Source organism: Pristiophorus japonicus, chromosome 8 (assembly GCF_044704955.1).
Source record: "Pristiophorus japonicus isolate sPriJap1 chromosome 8, sPriJap1.hap1, whole genome shotgun sequence".
In the NCBI taxonomy this organism is placed as follows: domain Eukaryota; kingdom Metazoa; phylum Chordata; class Chondrichthyes; family Pristiophoridae; genus Pristiophorus; species Pristiophorus japonicus.
This window is the reverse complement of record NC_091984.1, coordinates 141,642,628-141,659,332: the sequence shown is the minus strand read 5'-3', so window position 1 is coordinate 141,659,332 and position 16,705 is coordinate 141,642,628. Positions and strand designations below refer to the sequence as shown.

Here is a 16,705-nt window from a genome sequence, read left to right as displayed (position 1 = left end):
ACCCAGACAAATGCCGGCGAAAGTAAGAGGGGAGGCGTGGACAAACAAATGCCTCCTAACGTGCCACAGCGGACAATGCTGCAACCGTACAAGGGCCATCGGTGGACTCGATACCTCCTGACCCACCAAAACCCACCAAATTATCCCAAAGACCACTATCAATAGGTGACTGCCCGAGAATGCCCCACCGATCCTTTCGACGCGACCTTTGGCCTCCTGCTGATGTAACCGTCAGAAAGTATGCGTTCCATGAGAGATTCAGCACTGCTCTTACTTAAATCAGCAGACTGCACCAAAGTACTGGTGTTGCCAACGCTCTTTATGCGGGCGGTCCGTGATGGCACCGCCTATTTTCGGGCTTAATAGAATTTCTAGGCCAATCTTTTCCAATAAACTGAAAAACGGTGCCAGTATCTCAGGCTACAACAACAACTTGTGTTTATATAGTGCCTTTAACGTCATGAAACATCCCAAAGCGCTTTACAGGAGTATTATGAGACAATAATGTTTACACCGAGCCATATAAGGAGATACAGGTGACCAAAAACTTCGTCAAAGAGGTAGGTTTAGAGAGAGGTGGAGAGGTTTAGACAGGGAGTTCCAGAGTTTACAGCCAAGACAACAGAAAGCAAGGCCACCAATGGTTGAGCGATTATAATCAGGGATGCTCAAGAGGGCAGAATTTGAGAAGCACAGATGTTTGTGGGGCTGGAGGAGATTACAGAGAGAGGGAGGGGCAAGGCCACGGAGGGATTTGTAAACAAGGATGAGAATTTTGAAATCGAGGCATTGCTTAATTGGGAGCCAATGTAGGTCAGCGAGCACAGGGGTGATGGATGAACGGGACTTGGTGCGAGTTAAGACATGGGCAGCTAAGTTTTAGATTATGTCAAGTTTATGTAGGATAGAATGTGGGAGGCCAGCTAGGATAGCGTTGGAATAGTCAAGTCTAGAGGTAACAAAGGCATGGATGAGGGTATCAGCAACGGATGAGCTGGGGCAGGAGCGGAGATGGGCGATGTTACGGAGGTGGAACTAGGTGGTCTTAGTTATGGTGCAAATATGTGATCGGAAGCTCATTTCAGGGTCAAATATGACACCAAGATTGCGACTAGTGTGGTTCAGACAGATGTGAGGGAGAGGGATGGAGTTTGTGGTGGGGACAGAGAACAATGGCTTCAGTCTTCCCATTCAGTACTGGATGCCGGACAAGCAGTCTGACAATTTAGAGACCGTGGAGGGGTTGGGAGAAGTGATGGTGAGGTAAAGCTGGGTGTCCTCATCGTACATGTGGAAACTGATGCTGTGTTTTTGGAGGATGTCGCCAAGGGCCAGCATAGAGATGAGAAATAGGAGGGGACTAAGGATAGATCCTTGGGGGACCCTAGAGTAACGATTAGATGATGCCATTATATAATATAATGGAGTAACTATTTGTACTGCATCCCTTCTGCGCATGCGCAGAAGCGAGTTAGGACAAACTGTCTCTGACTCCGCCCCCCCTCCCCCCCAGCGCAATTTTAGACTAACCCTTTTCTGCGCATGCGCCCATCCGCAGCACCAATCCATCCTCCGATCCGTTGACCACGTTGCCTCCAACTGTACCGTGCCTCTGAGGAGCCCTGAGCAGACACACAATATCATGGTGCCTCCACTGCAGCGCCGAGGCCTGGACAGGGCAGCACCGAACCTCCGATCTGTCTGGCCCCAAGAGGGCCCGCGGGTGGCCTAGAGCAGTGATGGGGAGAGAAGCGATGGGCGGCCGAGTACAGGGCTATAGGAGTGGCGGGTGGCTGAGAGGGGAGTGGAAGAGAGAGAGAAACTGGAGAGAGAAACTGGAGAGAAAGACGAGAGAGAGAGAGAGAGAGAGAGAGAAAAAGAGAGAGATTGGGTGTGGGGGGTGGGGAGAGAGGGAGAGAGACTGGGCAGGGGGGGGGGAGGATAGATGGCTGGGGGGCATGGGGTGGGTGGAGGAAGAGACACAGGTGGGGGGGGGGGGGATCGGAGAGGAGAGAGGGAACTCGGTGGAAGACGAATTATGTTGTTACAACCCCTGACAAGGGACATCGTTGGAGTGGATGATATCCAGAAGTCACGACACTGTCACTATTCACTTCATACCCAATAAACCTGTTGACAATCTGTACACAATACCCTATCTATGGCGGGAGCAGGGGCGTTGGGGTGGGGGGGGCATCGGTAAGGTGCTGGGGTAAGGCACTTTGGTTGGGAGGGGGATGTGTCCTTTCTGACTTCTGAAGTCAAAATGGATCATGTTACAATATGCAAAGTTAGGCTGGGAGATTCCATTCACACATTCCAGAGAAACTTCAGGGTGTGGCTGGTCCCCTTGGAGGATAAATCAGCAATAGGTCATGTGATAATGGAGAGCCAATCAGAAAAACGGCTGCAGTTCAGTTAGTACAAATAGACGCATCCTAATATAAAGGTTATACCTCCTGCCCACTAGGGGAGCCAGCGTTTTTATATTTATGATAGTGCGCTGTTAGCATTTGGAATATACAATTTCGATCTCCAGCGGTTTTCCACTCTTCCATTCTTAAGATGTCGACTTGCACTCGCGTATAGGTTCTCGATCACTGGGGCCCTCAGGATCTCATCCCCAGAGGCCTGTATTCACGTCGGAGGCTGGACAATTGGTACTGGAGGGCTATTCAACCGTCAGGAGGCATCACGCAATGTGCACAGACTTACAGGGGTGACTGGATCGCAGGGACCTATCCGCATGGTGCTGGGAAGTAAATTCCCTGTCGCTGGAGCAAAGACTGGCTTTTGTTTCTTATTTCCTTTTCCAGCTCTCCCTTATACGTTCTGTATTTAGTTTGGTTCTGTACTGTATTATCAGCTTGACATTTTTCATAAGCTTCCTTAATCTCTATATTTTTAGGGAATCAAGGAATATGGGGATAGGGCAGGAAAGTGGCATTGAACATAACATAAGAATATAAGAATTAGGAGCAGGAGGAGGCCATTCGGCCCCTCGAGCCTGCTCCATCATTCAATGAAATCATGGCTGATTTTCTATCTCAACTCCACTTTCCTGCACTGTCCCCATATCCCTTGATTCCCTTAATATCCAAAAATCTATCAATCTCTGACCTGAATATACTCAACGACTGAGCCCCCGCAGCCTTCTGGGGTAGAGAATTCCAAATATTCACCACCCTCTGAGTGAAGAAATTCTCCTCATCTCAGTCCTGAATGGCCGACCCTTTATTCTGAGACTGTGACCCCTGGTTCTAGACTCCTCAGCCAGAGGAAACATCCTCCCTGCATCTACGCTGCCAAGCCCTGTAAGAATTTTGTATGTTTCAATGAGATCACCTCTCATTCTTCTAAACTCCAGAGAATATAGGCCTAGTCTACTCAATCTCTCCTCATAGGACAATCCCCCCATCCCAGGAATCAGTCTGGTGAACCTTTGTTGCACTCTCTCAATGGCAAGTATATCCTTCCTTAGGTAAGGAGACCAAAACTGTACACAATACTCCAGGTGTGGTCTCACCAGGACCCTACATAATTACTGTAAGACATCTTTACTCTTATACTCAAATCCTCTTGTAATAAAGGCGAACATACCATTTGCTTTCTTAATTGCTTGCTGTACCTGCATGTTAACTTTCAGTTGAGTTGAGATAGAAGATCAGCCATGATCTTATTGAATGGCGGGGCAGGCTTGAGGGCCTGAATGGCCTACTCCTGCTCCTATTTCTTATGTTATAGTCATCCAAAGTGCTCTAGTTTTGGATTCCCTTCCTTCCCTTTTGTGGGAATGTGTCCAGACTGTACCTGAACTACTCCTCTTTGAAGGCCTCCCATTGCTCATTTACTGTTTTACCTACCAATCTTTGATTCCAACCCACCTGGGCCATTTTATGCTTGATTGTCTCTTGTCCCAGCTGCCCTAGCCCTGAACTCACATCTTTCTCTTGATTCTATCCCATCTGATGCCGCGCTCTCTCTGAACTTATCTTGTCCATGAGATCCATCTCCTGCTCCCTCGATCCTAATCCCAAACTGTTGACCACCCAACTTCCCTTCCTTGTTAGCACATGTGCCCCATGTTAGCTGATATTGTTAATGGTACTGTTGCTCTCTCCTTCAAATCTGCCGTCATCACTCCTCTCCTCAAAAAACCCACCCTTGACCCTGCTGTACTTGCAAACTACCAGCCCCATCTTCAACCTCACTTTCTTCAAGTCTTGAACGTGTTGTCGCCTCCCAAATCTCTGCCCATCTTTCCCACAATTCCATGTTTGAGTCCCTTTAGGCAGGTTTCAGCCCCTGCCACAGTACCGAAACAGCTCTTATCAAAGTCACAAATGACATTTTATATGACTGTGGTAAACTATCCCTCCTCATCCTGTCAACCTATCTGCAGCTTTCGACATGGTTGACCACACCATCCTCTCTACCATTGCCCAATTGGGTGGGACTAATCTCACCTGGTTCCATTCTAATCTATCTAATCGTAGCCAGAGAATCACCTGCAACGGCTTCTCTTCCCGCTCCCGCATCGTTATCTCTGGTGTCCCCGAAAGATCTATCCTTGGTCCCCTCCTATTTCTCATCTACGCGCTGCCCCTCAGCGACATCATTTAAAAACAAGCGTCAGGTTCCACATGTACGCTGACGACACCCAGCTCTATCTCACCACCACCTCTCTTGACTCCTCCAGTGTCTGACATTCAATATTGGATGAGCAGAAATTTCCTCCAGTTAAATATTGGGAAGACTGAAGCTTCGGTTCCCCGCTAGAAACTCTGTTCCCTGACCACCGTTTCCATCCCAGGAAATTGTCTGAAGCTGAGCCAGACCATTCGCAACCTTAGTGTTGAGTTTGACCCTAGGATGAGCTTCCGGTCATGTATCCACTTCATCACCAAGACTGCCTACCTCCACCTCCATAACGTCGCCCCACTCCAACCCTACCTCAGCTCATCTGCTGCTAAAACCCTCAACCATGCTTTGTTATCTCTCGACTTGACAATTTCTACACTATCCTGGCTGGCCTCCCATCTTCCACCCTACATAAACTTGAACTCATCCAAAACTGTGCTACCCATATCCTAACTTGCACCAAGTCCCGTTCACTCATCATCCCTGTCCTTGCTGACCTACACTCGCTCCCATTCTCACGCCTCAATTTTAAAATTCTCATCCTTGTTCTCAAATCCTTCCATGGCCTCACCCCTCCCTATCTCTGTAAGTTCCTCCAGCACTATAAGCCTTTAATCTCTCTCTTTTCCAATTCTGGCCTCTTGCACATCTCCAATTTTAATCCGTCCACCATTGATGGCCGTGCCTCCGTTGCTTGGGCCCCAAGCTCTGGAACTCCCTCCCTAAACATCTTCACCTCTCTACCTCTCTTTCCTCCTTTAAGATGCTCCTTAAAACCTACCTCTCTGACCAAGCGTTTGGTCATCTGTCCTGATATCTCCTGTGGCTCGGTATCAAAAAAATATTAGTAACGGCTCCTGTGAAGTGTCTTGGGACGTTTTCCTACATTAAAGGCACTATATAAATCTAGGTGGTTGTTGTCCTTTTCCATAACTGTTCTAAACCTAATGATATTAACACTGTTACCCAAATGCCCTCCCACTGGAACATGCTCCACTTGCCCCACTTCATTCCCCAGAACTAGGTCCACGCTGCTTCCTTCCTCATTGGGATGGAAACACACTGATTAAGAAAGTTCTCTTGTATACACTTGAGGAATTCCCCCCCTTTGCCCTTTACATTGCTATTTTCCCAGACTTTGGGGAACTTCTGTTGAGGTTTTTAACACAATAAAAGGATTGAATTCAACCCATTAGGATTGGCTATCAAACTAGGCTCAGGGTACTTGTGGATAAATTCTGTAGACATAGAACTAGGTCAGATGTCAGGAGCCTCTGGAACAAGTCACTTGTGTGGTGAGTGTGAACTCACTGCAAACATCTGAAAGGGAACAGGGCGAGTTACTGAGTGTGGCTGACCTAGCTATGTATGGAAGGTAAGCGAGTACTGAGGGATGTGTGTTCCAAAGAAAGACCTGCATTTATATACTGCCTTTCACGATCACTGGACGTCTCAAAGTGCTTTACAGCCAATTAAATACTTTTAGAATGTAGTCACTGTTTTAATGTGGGAAACACGGCAGCCAACTTGCGCACAGCAAGCTCCCACAAACAGCAATGTGATAATGACCAGATAATCATTTTTTTTGTTATGTTGATTGAGAGATAAATATTGGCCAAGACACCGAGGATAACTCCTCTGCTCTTCTTCGAAATAGTGCCACAGGATCTTTTACGTCCACCTGAGAGGGCAGACAGGGCCTCGGTTTAACGTCTCATCCGAAAGACGGCACCTCCGACAGTGCAGCGCTCCCTCAGCATTGCACTGGAGTGTCAGCCAAGATTTATGTGCTCAAGTCTCTTAGAGTGGTACTTGAACCTACAACCTTTTGACACAGGCGAGTGTGCTACCCACTGAGCCACGGCTGACACTGAGGGATGTGTGTTCCTGACTCCATGGTCTCCTGTAACTAGTTTGGTCGCTTTTCTTTGTGTGTTTTTGCCTCTCCCAGCTGTGCAGAAATTGCACAATAAGAGCATGGGACAAGCTTGATGGACTAGGTGGTCTTTTCCTGTCCTACATTTTCATATGTCCGTATCAGTGAGGCCAAACCTTAGCCACGACAGGGTGTCAGTGGGCCAAGTTTAAGCCAGGACTGAGTGTCAGTGGGCCCTGAACTCTGCTAATGTTCACTTCAGACTGTGGGGTAATTCTAGCCTCCCAATCCGGTTTTACTCGCTGTTGTAGTCAGTCAGGGATGTAAATCGGGCATCTGACCTGATCCCGTCAGCTTCCCCCCCAGGCGGAGGGGGCTCGGTGAAAAGCAAACCCCTCGTGCGCCTCCACTCGTCAGTCCAGCCCATTCCGTCTCACAGAGAAATCAGTGAGGGCCGATGGAGCCTGAATTAGTGAAGTGCCGGATTGTTAAAGGGCCGGCCAATAGAAAGCAGCCAGTGTGATAAAAAACTTCCTGCAGCCTGTGGCCCGGATCAGTGAAGTGTTGTGCTGCCTGTGAGCTTGTTTTCTTTGACCGTCCTGCTTTCTTTATTTGAATAAATAAGCATTATTCCCAATTAAATCATCCTTCGGTTTCTCCAAGGTGAGGCCCGCCCGATCCTTTCTTTGGCTCTCTCGCACCGGTAACACAAAGGTTTGTCAGGACTGTGTGTGCGTGCGTGCGCGCGTGTGCTGCCTCGTTAACTCTGCTAATCACCGTGTGTTCCTAATCTACCCGACAGAGCCTTTGTGTCCTCCAGCCAGCTGCCACTGAGTCCCAGGCACGAGCAGGCGAAGCGACTGCTGGAGAGAGCTCGAATGAAGGCCCGAGCCAGTCCGCTCAAGGCCGACCACAGCATTCTGCCCGTAGAGAGGAGCCCTCTGTAAGTGCCACTCATAGCTTGCTTCAACAACAATCAACACTACAAACCCTGCAACAGAGGAACAGACCTGAAGCTTAACAGGGGACCCCCAGTAAGATTACAACATCAGTGTGCCTAAAGTTAACTGCAAGCTAAATCTGAATAATCTGTGGTATATTCACTTAGGAACAGGAGAAGGTCATTGAGCCCCTTGAGCCTGTTCCGCCATTCAATTGGATCATGGCTGATCTGTATCTTAACTCCATCGTCCCGTCTGGGTTCCGTAACCCTTGTTACCCTTGCCTAACAAAAACCTATCAATCTCAGTTTCGAAATATTCAATTGCCCACCCCCCAGCCTCAACAGCTCTTTGTGGAGAGAGTTCCAGATTTCCACTCCCCTTTGTGTGAATAAGTGCTTCCTGACATCACCCACGAAGGTTATGACCCCTTGTTCTGGACTCCCCCAGCTGTACGGAGGGTAAACATCGACACGAACGGGATGGGCTTAATGGCCTACTTCCATGTTGTGACCTGTAAAATGATGCCACTGGCAGAAATAGGAGCCTACTTTCAAACTAGCTCATCTTTAAATGGAGGAAAGAAGACTATAAAAAAAAATGCTTTGAAGGATATTCCGCAGTAGCAGGGTTCAGTCCTGTGGGTCTGTGTACTGATTTTCTGTCAGTACTGGACTGAATGTCGAGCGATGCAATTGGTTGCAAGTGTGTGGCAACCAGGAATCCCCTTTGAATCAGTGAATGATTGACTGGTTTAACTTCACCTTGTATGGGCTAAAAATGAATTATACTCCTGCTGTCGGGCACTCCATTTTTATCTTTTGAAATCCCCCACCTTTCTTTGAAGTAAAGTATTGGAGTGTAGTCACTGTTGCAATGTAGGAAAAAGCAGGAGCCGATTAGTGCACAGAAGATCCCACAAACTTCCAGATCATGTTTTTTTCAGTGAAGTTGGTTGAGGGACACATTTTGGCCAGGACTCCGGGGAGAACTCATCTTTGAAATAGTGCTGTAGGAACTTTTACGTCCACCTGAGAGGTTAGACGGGGTCTCAGTTTAACGTCTCATTTGTAAGACAGTGCTGCACTTCCTTAGCACAGCGCTAGGAGTGTCAAGCCTAGATTTAGTGCTCAATTCTCTGAAGTAGGACTTGAAACCATAAACCTTCTGACTCTGAGGGTAAAGTGCTACCCACTGAGCCACGGCTAACGTAGACAATAATACCCTCGCTATTGATTCATCCTTCCATTAGGGAAATGCCGAGTCTCAGTTGATCCTGGACTGTCCAGGAGAGAGTGAGGAACTTGACGTGGGGTACCTTGAGAAGCGATGTACTGCTGCTTTGTGGGTAAATGCCCACATTATGTCACCCATCGGCATTCAGCGGGTTGGCCTCTTGGGGCTGGATTTTTGGCTCTGCTCATTTCAGGGCGGTAATGGCGGTGGGGCGGTAAAGTTTGCGCCAAGAACAGTTTGCGCCTCAGTCAGCAAGATTGGGCCCCGAGTGTGGGGTGGAGCACTAAGGGAGGCGTTGTACACCTCTGTTAGGGCACTAGGCCGGCTGAGCATGGAAAATCCCGAGCTAAACAGTCGGCCTCGGAGTGCTGAGAGAAACCTGGGTAGAAAAAAAACCCTGAAAAAAAAGCACCACCAAAAAAATTCCCAATACATAGCCCACACCACCACTACGTAAATCGCAATTAAAAACAATCACACTTACCTGAGGTGGACTTTACTTACCTCACTGCAGCCGCCGCAGCTCGACCGCCCGCTTTAACAGGCGGTCCCAGCACGTCGTTCTACGGATCGGGTGGAAGCCAAAAATCGAGCCGGTGTCACAACCAGTGGCGTTGCACACCGGCTCGCCTCTTACGGGCAGTAATGCTCCGTGCCCTGCCGAAACCGGCACCGAAAACCCCGCTGGAAGCTGGCCATCTGCCCAGAAGAGCTTACTGCCGCCGTTGCTGCCCCTCCGGGGTGAGAACAGAGGTAGCAACAAGCTGGAAAAGTTTTGTAAAGTTGCAGCCTGTTAAAATAACGTCTTGTTTCTCCTCGCTCTGCAGGGAAACCAGTGGCGATGGCACCACTTCACTAAAGAAAGGCCCATTCTTCAGAGACGGACTATATTCCAACACCCACCATAGCGGCAACCTCAGCGACTCCTCCAGCGGCGAGTCGCGCTGCGGACCACGCAAGAAGCGGAGCCAATCCCCGAGCCAGGTGAGGTTTGAGGACGAGTCTACCCAGGAGGCCGAAGTCCGCCACCAACTGCGCAGGAAGTGTGGCCTCGAGCCCTCACTTTGCCGCGGCCTGAGAGGATTGATCCCAAAGCCTGGTCTTCCAGTCTACGGGTTTCCCAGCAAGGAGTGCGCACTGAAGGCTGACTCGGGGGACACCAGCAAACCTTGCTGTAACAATAGAAACGCGCTGGGGACCTGGGGCTGGAGAAGCGGGGCGAACCCAATTACCAATGGCGAGGCTGAAGAAAGACCACATGACCAGGCCAGGGGCCCACACATCAATACTGCAATCTGCATTGATGGGAAATGCAGCTGCTGTGGCTCTTACATCATTCTGGATTCCAAAGCCAGCCGCCTTGACCCTCCTTCTTATGAATTTCCAGATGATAGCATTGTCCCCCAAGGCAGGGAACCTTACACGCCCAACCGGCAGGAACATCCCCTAGATACTGCGATGGGAGTCAAGACCAACCTGACTGCGGAGGCTCCAGATGTGGTCTCGTTGCCTCCCAGAGTCATACCGTGCTGGGTTCTCCCTTCACAGCACAGGTTCAGAGTTGAGCCCATCAAGGAAACTTACATTGGGGAGGTCACTTCCATTGATGACGTGTCTTTGGCCGATACTGGCGCTCCTTTCCAAGACAGTACTGTAGAGATGAATGATAGTAGAGGTGCTAAGGTCTCAGCGTACTGCTATGCCATAGTATCAGGGAGCAACGCGAGGACCGCGGGGAGCATTGAACTGAACGCCAAAGGCAAAGATCAGCCAAGGACATGCACTGGGGACAGCAGGGTCATCACAGAACCAGTAAACAGTGCGACTGATTGGAAATCGAAGGCTAGAAGGAAAACCATCGACAGAGGAAGAGACTGCGTCCAACCCACTCAGTGCCAAAGAGAGCGGGGGCCCGCCGGCAGCAGTCCAAAGTGCAGGCGCTCCGCCAATTCCAAACTAGTGGGCAGTGCGCCGGTGTCAAAGCACAGTCACATAGCAAGTCTGAGCACGGGGCGGCTTACGCAAGTGACCCCCGTCTCTGAGCAACGACACACTCCGCTGAATCCAGCCCCAACGTCAGGTCAAAGCTCTGAGCAGAACAGGGAGAGCGCCATCTTACAATCTCCGTCGTCTCCTCAGTATCGGCTCATTCATTTAGATCCACAGCGGAGCGATGAAAGACTGTCCGATTCCCAAGCTGTTCTAGAAGCTTCTTCTCTTCAATCTCAGCGCAGTGCCGGTGTCCCCGACCTACAGCTGCCAGATGGCCATGTTCATGCCTTGCACTCTTCAGGCCCTCCTGCTCACTCTCCCATCTGTCCTGCCGTCCGGCTGCCGAGGAATACAGTGACCAGTGGAGCCAGTCAAAGTTCAGAGAGTTCACGGGCTCCCAATCAATTCATCGACCCAAATGGTGAGGCATTGCCCTCTGAGCACCATGAGTCCAATGAACTCGCCAAGAACCCGAACTGTCTTACAGGTCCAAGTCCTGAGACTGTCTCCTCATCTGAGCAGGACACTGAAAAGCAGAACGACAAAATGGGTAAGCAGCAAATTAATATCGACTACCTTGTCCCTCCTTGTCACTCAGTGCAATAACTGTATGGAGCTCATGGCCTAGCAATTTGATTTTTGGGGCTGCTGAATGGCCTCCTGATCCTCGAATATAGTGGGTAGGAAGCGTACACTCATTACAAACCTGAAGTGCCCTGCCCACCATATTGGTGTAGGCCAAACAATGTGTGTCTCGGGCCAGTGCCTGAAACAGGAATTAGGGCCTTTATTTGCATTGGCAAAGGACCTAACTCCAGTTTGAGGCCCCCCTCTGCTATATTGGGTTGCCCTGAGACAGCCAGTGCCAGCCACAATCAGGATAATCAGGTCTACATGCAGCCTAGCCGACGGGTCTGAAAGGGATGGGAGGAGGCCGCAACCAGCAAGGTAAACATTTAATATATACTTATCTGAATGTAGAGCTGGGAGGAGCAGGAGTGTCCCTTTCCCTCATTGCGGCCTCGACCTGCCCAATCACCGCCAGAACACTCCCTCCCAATCCCCTTCTCTGCTCTAAGAACAACCCCAGCTCCTCCAGTCACTCCACATAACTGAAGTCCCTTATTCCTGGTACATTCTGATAAATCTCTTCTGCACCCTCGCCAAGGCCTTGACATTCTTTCTGTTCCCAGAATTGAACACAATACTGCAGCTGGTGGCCGAATCAGTGTTTTAAAAAGGTTTAACAATTCTTCCTTGCTTTTGTGCTCTATTCCTCTATTTATCAAAGCCAAGGAACCCGTATGTTTTTTTTTAAAACAGCCTTCTTAACTTGTCCTGCCACCTTCAAAGATTTGTGTACGTACACCCCCAGGTGTCTCTGTTCCTGCACCCCCTTTAAATTGTAAATGGTTGTTCAGACTGGAGTACGATATAACCCAGGATCTGTGCTGGGTCTAGTTTTATTTTTGCGACATGTAGATGATCTCGTCTTGGCTGGATATGAAATCAATATCAATATTTGATGCTTTTTTCTTTATTAATTCTCGGGTTGTGGGCAGTGCTGGGTTTATTGTTCATCCCTAATTGCCTTGGAGAAGGTGGTAGTGAGCTGCTGCCTTGAACCACTGCAGTCCATGTGGTGAAGGTGCTCCCACAGTTTTGTAAGGGAGGGAGTTCTAGGATTGTGGCCCAGCGACGATGAAGGAATGGCAATATACTCTCAATTCAGGATGGTGTGTAACTTGGAGGGGAACCTAGAGGTGGTGGTGTTCCCATGCGCCTGCTGCCCTTGTCCTAGGCGGCAGAGGTCGCGGGTTTGGGAGATGCTGCCGAAGAAGCCTTGGCAAGTTACTGCAGTGCATCTTGTATATGGTACACACTGCAGCCACGGTGTGCTGGTAGTGGAAGGAGTGAATGTTTAAGGTGGTGGATGGGGTGCCGATCAAGTGGGCTGCTTTGTTCTGGATGGTGTCGAGCTTGTTGAGAGTTGTTGGAGCTACCCTCATCCAGGAGCACTGTTCCCTCTAATTTGTACTGAGTAGGCCTCGCATTCCTTTGAGAGCAACCTTTTCGTCTGTGGGCAAATTTTAGATGAGAGGAAAATTGATTTTTGCTTGTTTCTTCCAAAATCATATTTGAAACTTAGGGGTTTTAAAAAAAAAAAAGGGTTTTTAACACTCGTCCTTTGTGAAAAGTTAATTAAAAATCTTTAAATCCTTTCAATTCTCACTGCAGCTCTGAAAGAAGAAGTTGCTCCAGGTTTTTCTTTCCCTCTTCAATGCTGTCGTTAAACATACAACAAAATAATAATAAAATAAATTCTAATTCCAAATGGAGCTCAAATGAGAAAGTGAACAAAGTGGTTAAACTTCCTAAGCAGGCGGTGAGGTTATCGACCCCCAGCCTTGGCGATGAGTTGGGATCAGTTTTGGAGATGTTGTTTCCTTTTTCTGCTGCCGTTCCCTCCGCCTCTCACTGACTGAGGTACAAATGTTTCCCCTCTCTCACATGATTTAAATAAACCTGACAAACTCTTTCAAAACAGGGACAACACCTGGCCAAATTTAACTGGAATTTACCGCAGGATATTCAACATCATTTTCCCGTATTTCTTTCCAGTTTTAAACAATTTTCCAAATTATAAAAAAATTCTCATATTTTTGTTTCACCAGAGGCCTACAAATGGTTTGCTTCTGCCTCCTTCCAGTGGTCATTGTACACGTGCTGCGCCTCCACCCGTGTTGTTCCAAAGTGCGGCCACTGCTCAGCCCCTGGGAATGGACTATACGGAAAGGAGTTACCGACACAATCCCGAGACACCACCCGCTGGATCTTAGCAAATGCTGTCCCAATTCAGATCGGGACTGAGGGCACAAACAATGCCCAGCGAGGATTCTCGGGCCGGGCCCAGAAATTGCCCTACCGCTGCTTGCATCATCCTTATTTTCAAATCCCTCCATGGCCTCGGTCCCTCCCTATCTCTGTAATCTCCTCCAGCCCCACAACCCGAGATGTCTGTGCTCCTCGAATTCTGCCCTCTTGAGCATCCCTGATTATAATCGCTCAACCATTGGTGGCCGTGCCTTCTGTTGCCTGGACCCCAAGCTCTGGAACTTGCTGCCTAAACCTCTCCACCTCTCTACGTCTCTTTCCTCCTTCAAGACGCTCCTTAAAAACCTACCTCTTTGACCAAGCTTTTTTGGTCATCTACCATAATTTCTTCTTCTGCGGCTCGAAGTCAAATTTTTAATCGCATAATATTCCAATGAAGCACCTTGGGATGTTAAAGGAGCTATATAAATACAAGTTGTTGTTTTAAGACTTGCGTGGGCATTGCTGTCCAGTCGCTGGGTAAATAGCCCAAATCTGCGCCAGCGATTGCTTTATCTGAACCCCGGGGATTGCATGTCAACACGTACATTGACAGGCCTTAAATTCTGGGTTTCGCATATGCGCAAGTGCATGTGCGATTTCTGGAACCTGCGGGCCATTTCAAAGGTACTACGATGTACTCTGACATTTTACGGCCGTCACAGAAACTGAGATTTCAGGACTATCGTATATTGGGCCTCTCCCTCCGCTCCAGCTGTCCAGCTCACTATGCAGCCTTTGAATGTAAGTGTGCGGGACCTTGCAGATCGCACCATACAGGAAACAGGGCCTACAATTCTCCGAGATCTTTGCGCTGCTCCAATTCGGCCCTCTTGCATATTCCCGACTTTGATAGCTCCACCATTGACGGCCGTGCCTTTAGCTGCCACACTCACTCTACCATCCAATACAAGAGGCAACCTTTGTTGCCCCCAGGCGGTTTGAATTCTTCAGCAGGCAGATGTGTTCGTTGGGTTGTCTCCAGAAAGTGAGGTGACTCAACTTTTCTAAAAATATAAACCTGACGCCAGAATTCGGATTTTCAAAAGTAAGCTCCAATTTTCTCCACTTTTTATGTTACTAAGGTTTTTATTAAATTTTCATCAGCAACAAGACTAAAACCATAAATCCAACCCAGTGCAATATTGCATTTAGTAAAAGGTAGTTCATAAAATCAAGTTAAATTTGTGTTAATCACCCTTCTTCCCTGTGCTAAAATGCTTCCTTGCCTCACCTAATGATTGAAAGCCTGATCTCACAAACTGCAGCAGGATCATTTTATTATTAAAAAGCGGATTCACTATCAGGCTGAAAGTTCACACAAACCCGGTTCTCATTTCCTCTCCTAAAACATGTCACTGCCGTCTGACAGCAACAAAGTCTATTCTTAATCACCTGTGGCAGGTAAAACTCGGCGATTCACAAACCTGCGACAGGTTTAATATGATGAGGCACACATGGTTATCTACCGATCTCGCCCACCGATTTTTTAAGCTTCGTCCAACCCCATAGCGGCGGCTGGATGCACTGAGCTGGCCCCGCTCCGATTTGCCCCCGCGGAGTTTCTGTGACACGGCCCCGGAACTGTGGTGTCGAAGAAGGAGGGAGACGTTGCCCTTATCATCACGGGAGCAGCTGTGTGTGACTCCTCTACAGCTTCTGCCTGCAGCAGGTGGAACTTCTTACAGAGCCACACAACCGACACGTCTCCCAATCCCTCATCATGTCCGCCGCTGCCCCAACTCTTTTGTTGATTTCCAATTTGATTCAGCTCGGAGGCCGCAAGACTAGCAATCGGCTCGGCCTGCGTTGCGGACCATTATATATTGGGTCCCTCCCCCACTTCAACTGTCCAGCCTCGTGTGTAGCTGCGCACCTTTGAGGGAACAGTGGTCAGGAGGTGAGCCATTTGCCACAGCATATCCAGCCTCGAACCTGCTCTTATAGCCAAAGTATTTATGTGGCTGGTCCAGTGTTGTTTACAGTCAATGCTGATGCCCCAGGATATTGAGGCTGGGGCATTCAACATTGACATGGACGTGTAAGTTCATAAAAAAGGGAGGATGTCTTTGAAATAAAAACCAACCACCAAGCTCATTCTGTAATGAGATGGTTAACCGGATTCTGGAATCTGAGCAGCACACACTTAGTGATGTGGCAGGTGTAATCTTCATTAGCAGCTTGTCTGAGGGAGTGTTGCTAATGTTACTCTAAATTACAAATGATGTGTTGCAATTAGGACTCATGTAGTCACAGCACAGATTGCTGGCAGGAGTCCCAGGTTCACTGATCAGCTACACATCATTTCACATGGGAGGTCTTTCAGAGAAACTTCTGCCCACTTACTTGCCGAGTGAATGTGTCCGCAACGATTCAGCGTGAAAAACAGAAATTCCCAGCACATCCCTCAGTTTCTCCCCCTGCCCTACATTTGGCTCTGAGGTACAGTTCACATTGCTGCTGGGCATCTGCTGATGCTTTGCCTCATTGCTCTCTGTAAAAGAATCCCTGAGTTACCAGAAATCTGCTTTTAAAATCCTCGCACTGATGTGGCTGACATGTGTCGCCAACCCTCCAGGATTGCCCCTGAGGCTCCAGGAATTGAAGATCAATGTCCAGAGCAAAAACCCAGGAGAAAAATCATCGGGGCTTTAACAAGAATTGTATTGTCTTACACTTTTGTTTATTAGTTAACAAAATATTAGAGATGGGAGAAAAGTGATTGTGATATCTTTAAGGCATCACTAACAAGCACACATTACAAGATGGCTCCTTAACAAGAACTGTGATCATGTGACCTTACCGCATGACCTTTTATTAATACATCAGTAGTTGTTATTACATTAGTAGTCCACTAGGTGGAGCTCTATTACAGTGATGTTTGACAGACCGTCAAGGATCATCCAATCAGGGGTAATGAAGAGTCTGTTTTCTTTCCGATTGGCTGGGAAGGTGGGACACCGGGAGGATGGACGAATTGGGCGACCAATGGCGGGAGTGTGGGGGCAGGGTGGATTGGCGGCAGGAAGTGATGGAGGAGGAGGAGGCCATTGGGCCCATCGTGCCTGTCCTGGCTCTTTGGTAAAGCTGTCCAACTAATCCCACTCCCCTGCTCTATCCCCGTAGTCCTGTCATGTTTCCCCCG

The 16,705-nt window shown here is 48.6% G+C and overlaps 1 protein-coding gene across 1 annotated transcript in view; it reads left to right on the top strand.

Moving 5' to 3' along the window:
- kiaa1614 (KIAA1614 ortholog) overlaps positions 1-16,705 on the top strand; it is a 71,718-nt gene that overhangs the window by 11,275 nt on the left and 43,738 nt on the right. Inside the window, exons 3-4 of the mRNA XM_070888269.1 lie at positions 7,320-7,460; positions 9,522-11,236. Coding sequence (XP_070744370.1) covers positions 7,320-7,460; positions 9,522-11,236 — 1,856 coding nt within the window. The remainder of the gene's footprint in view (positions 1-7,319; positions 7,461-9,521; positions 11,237-16,705) is intronic.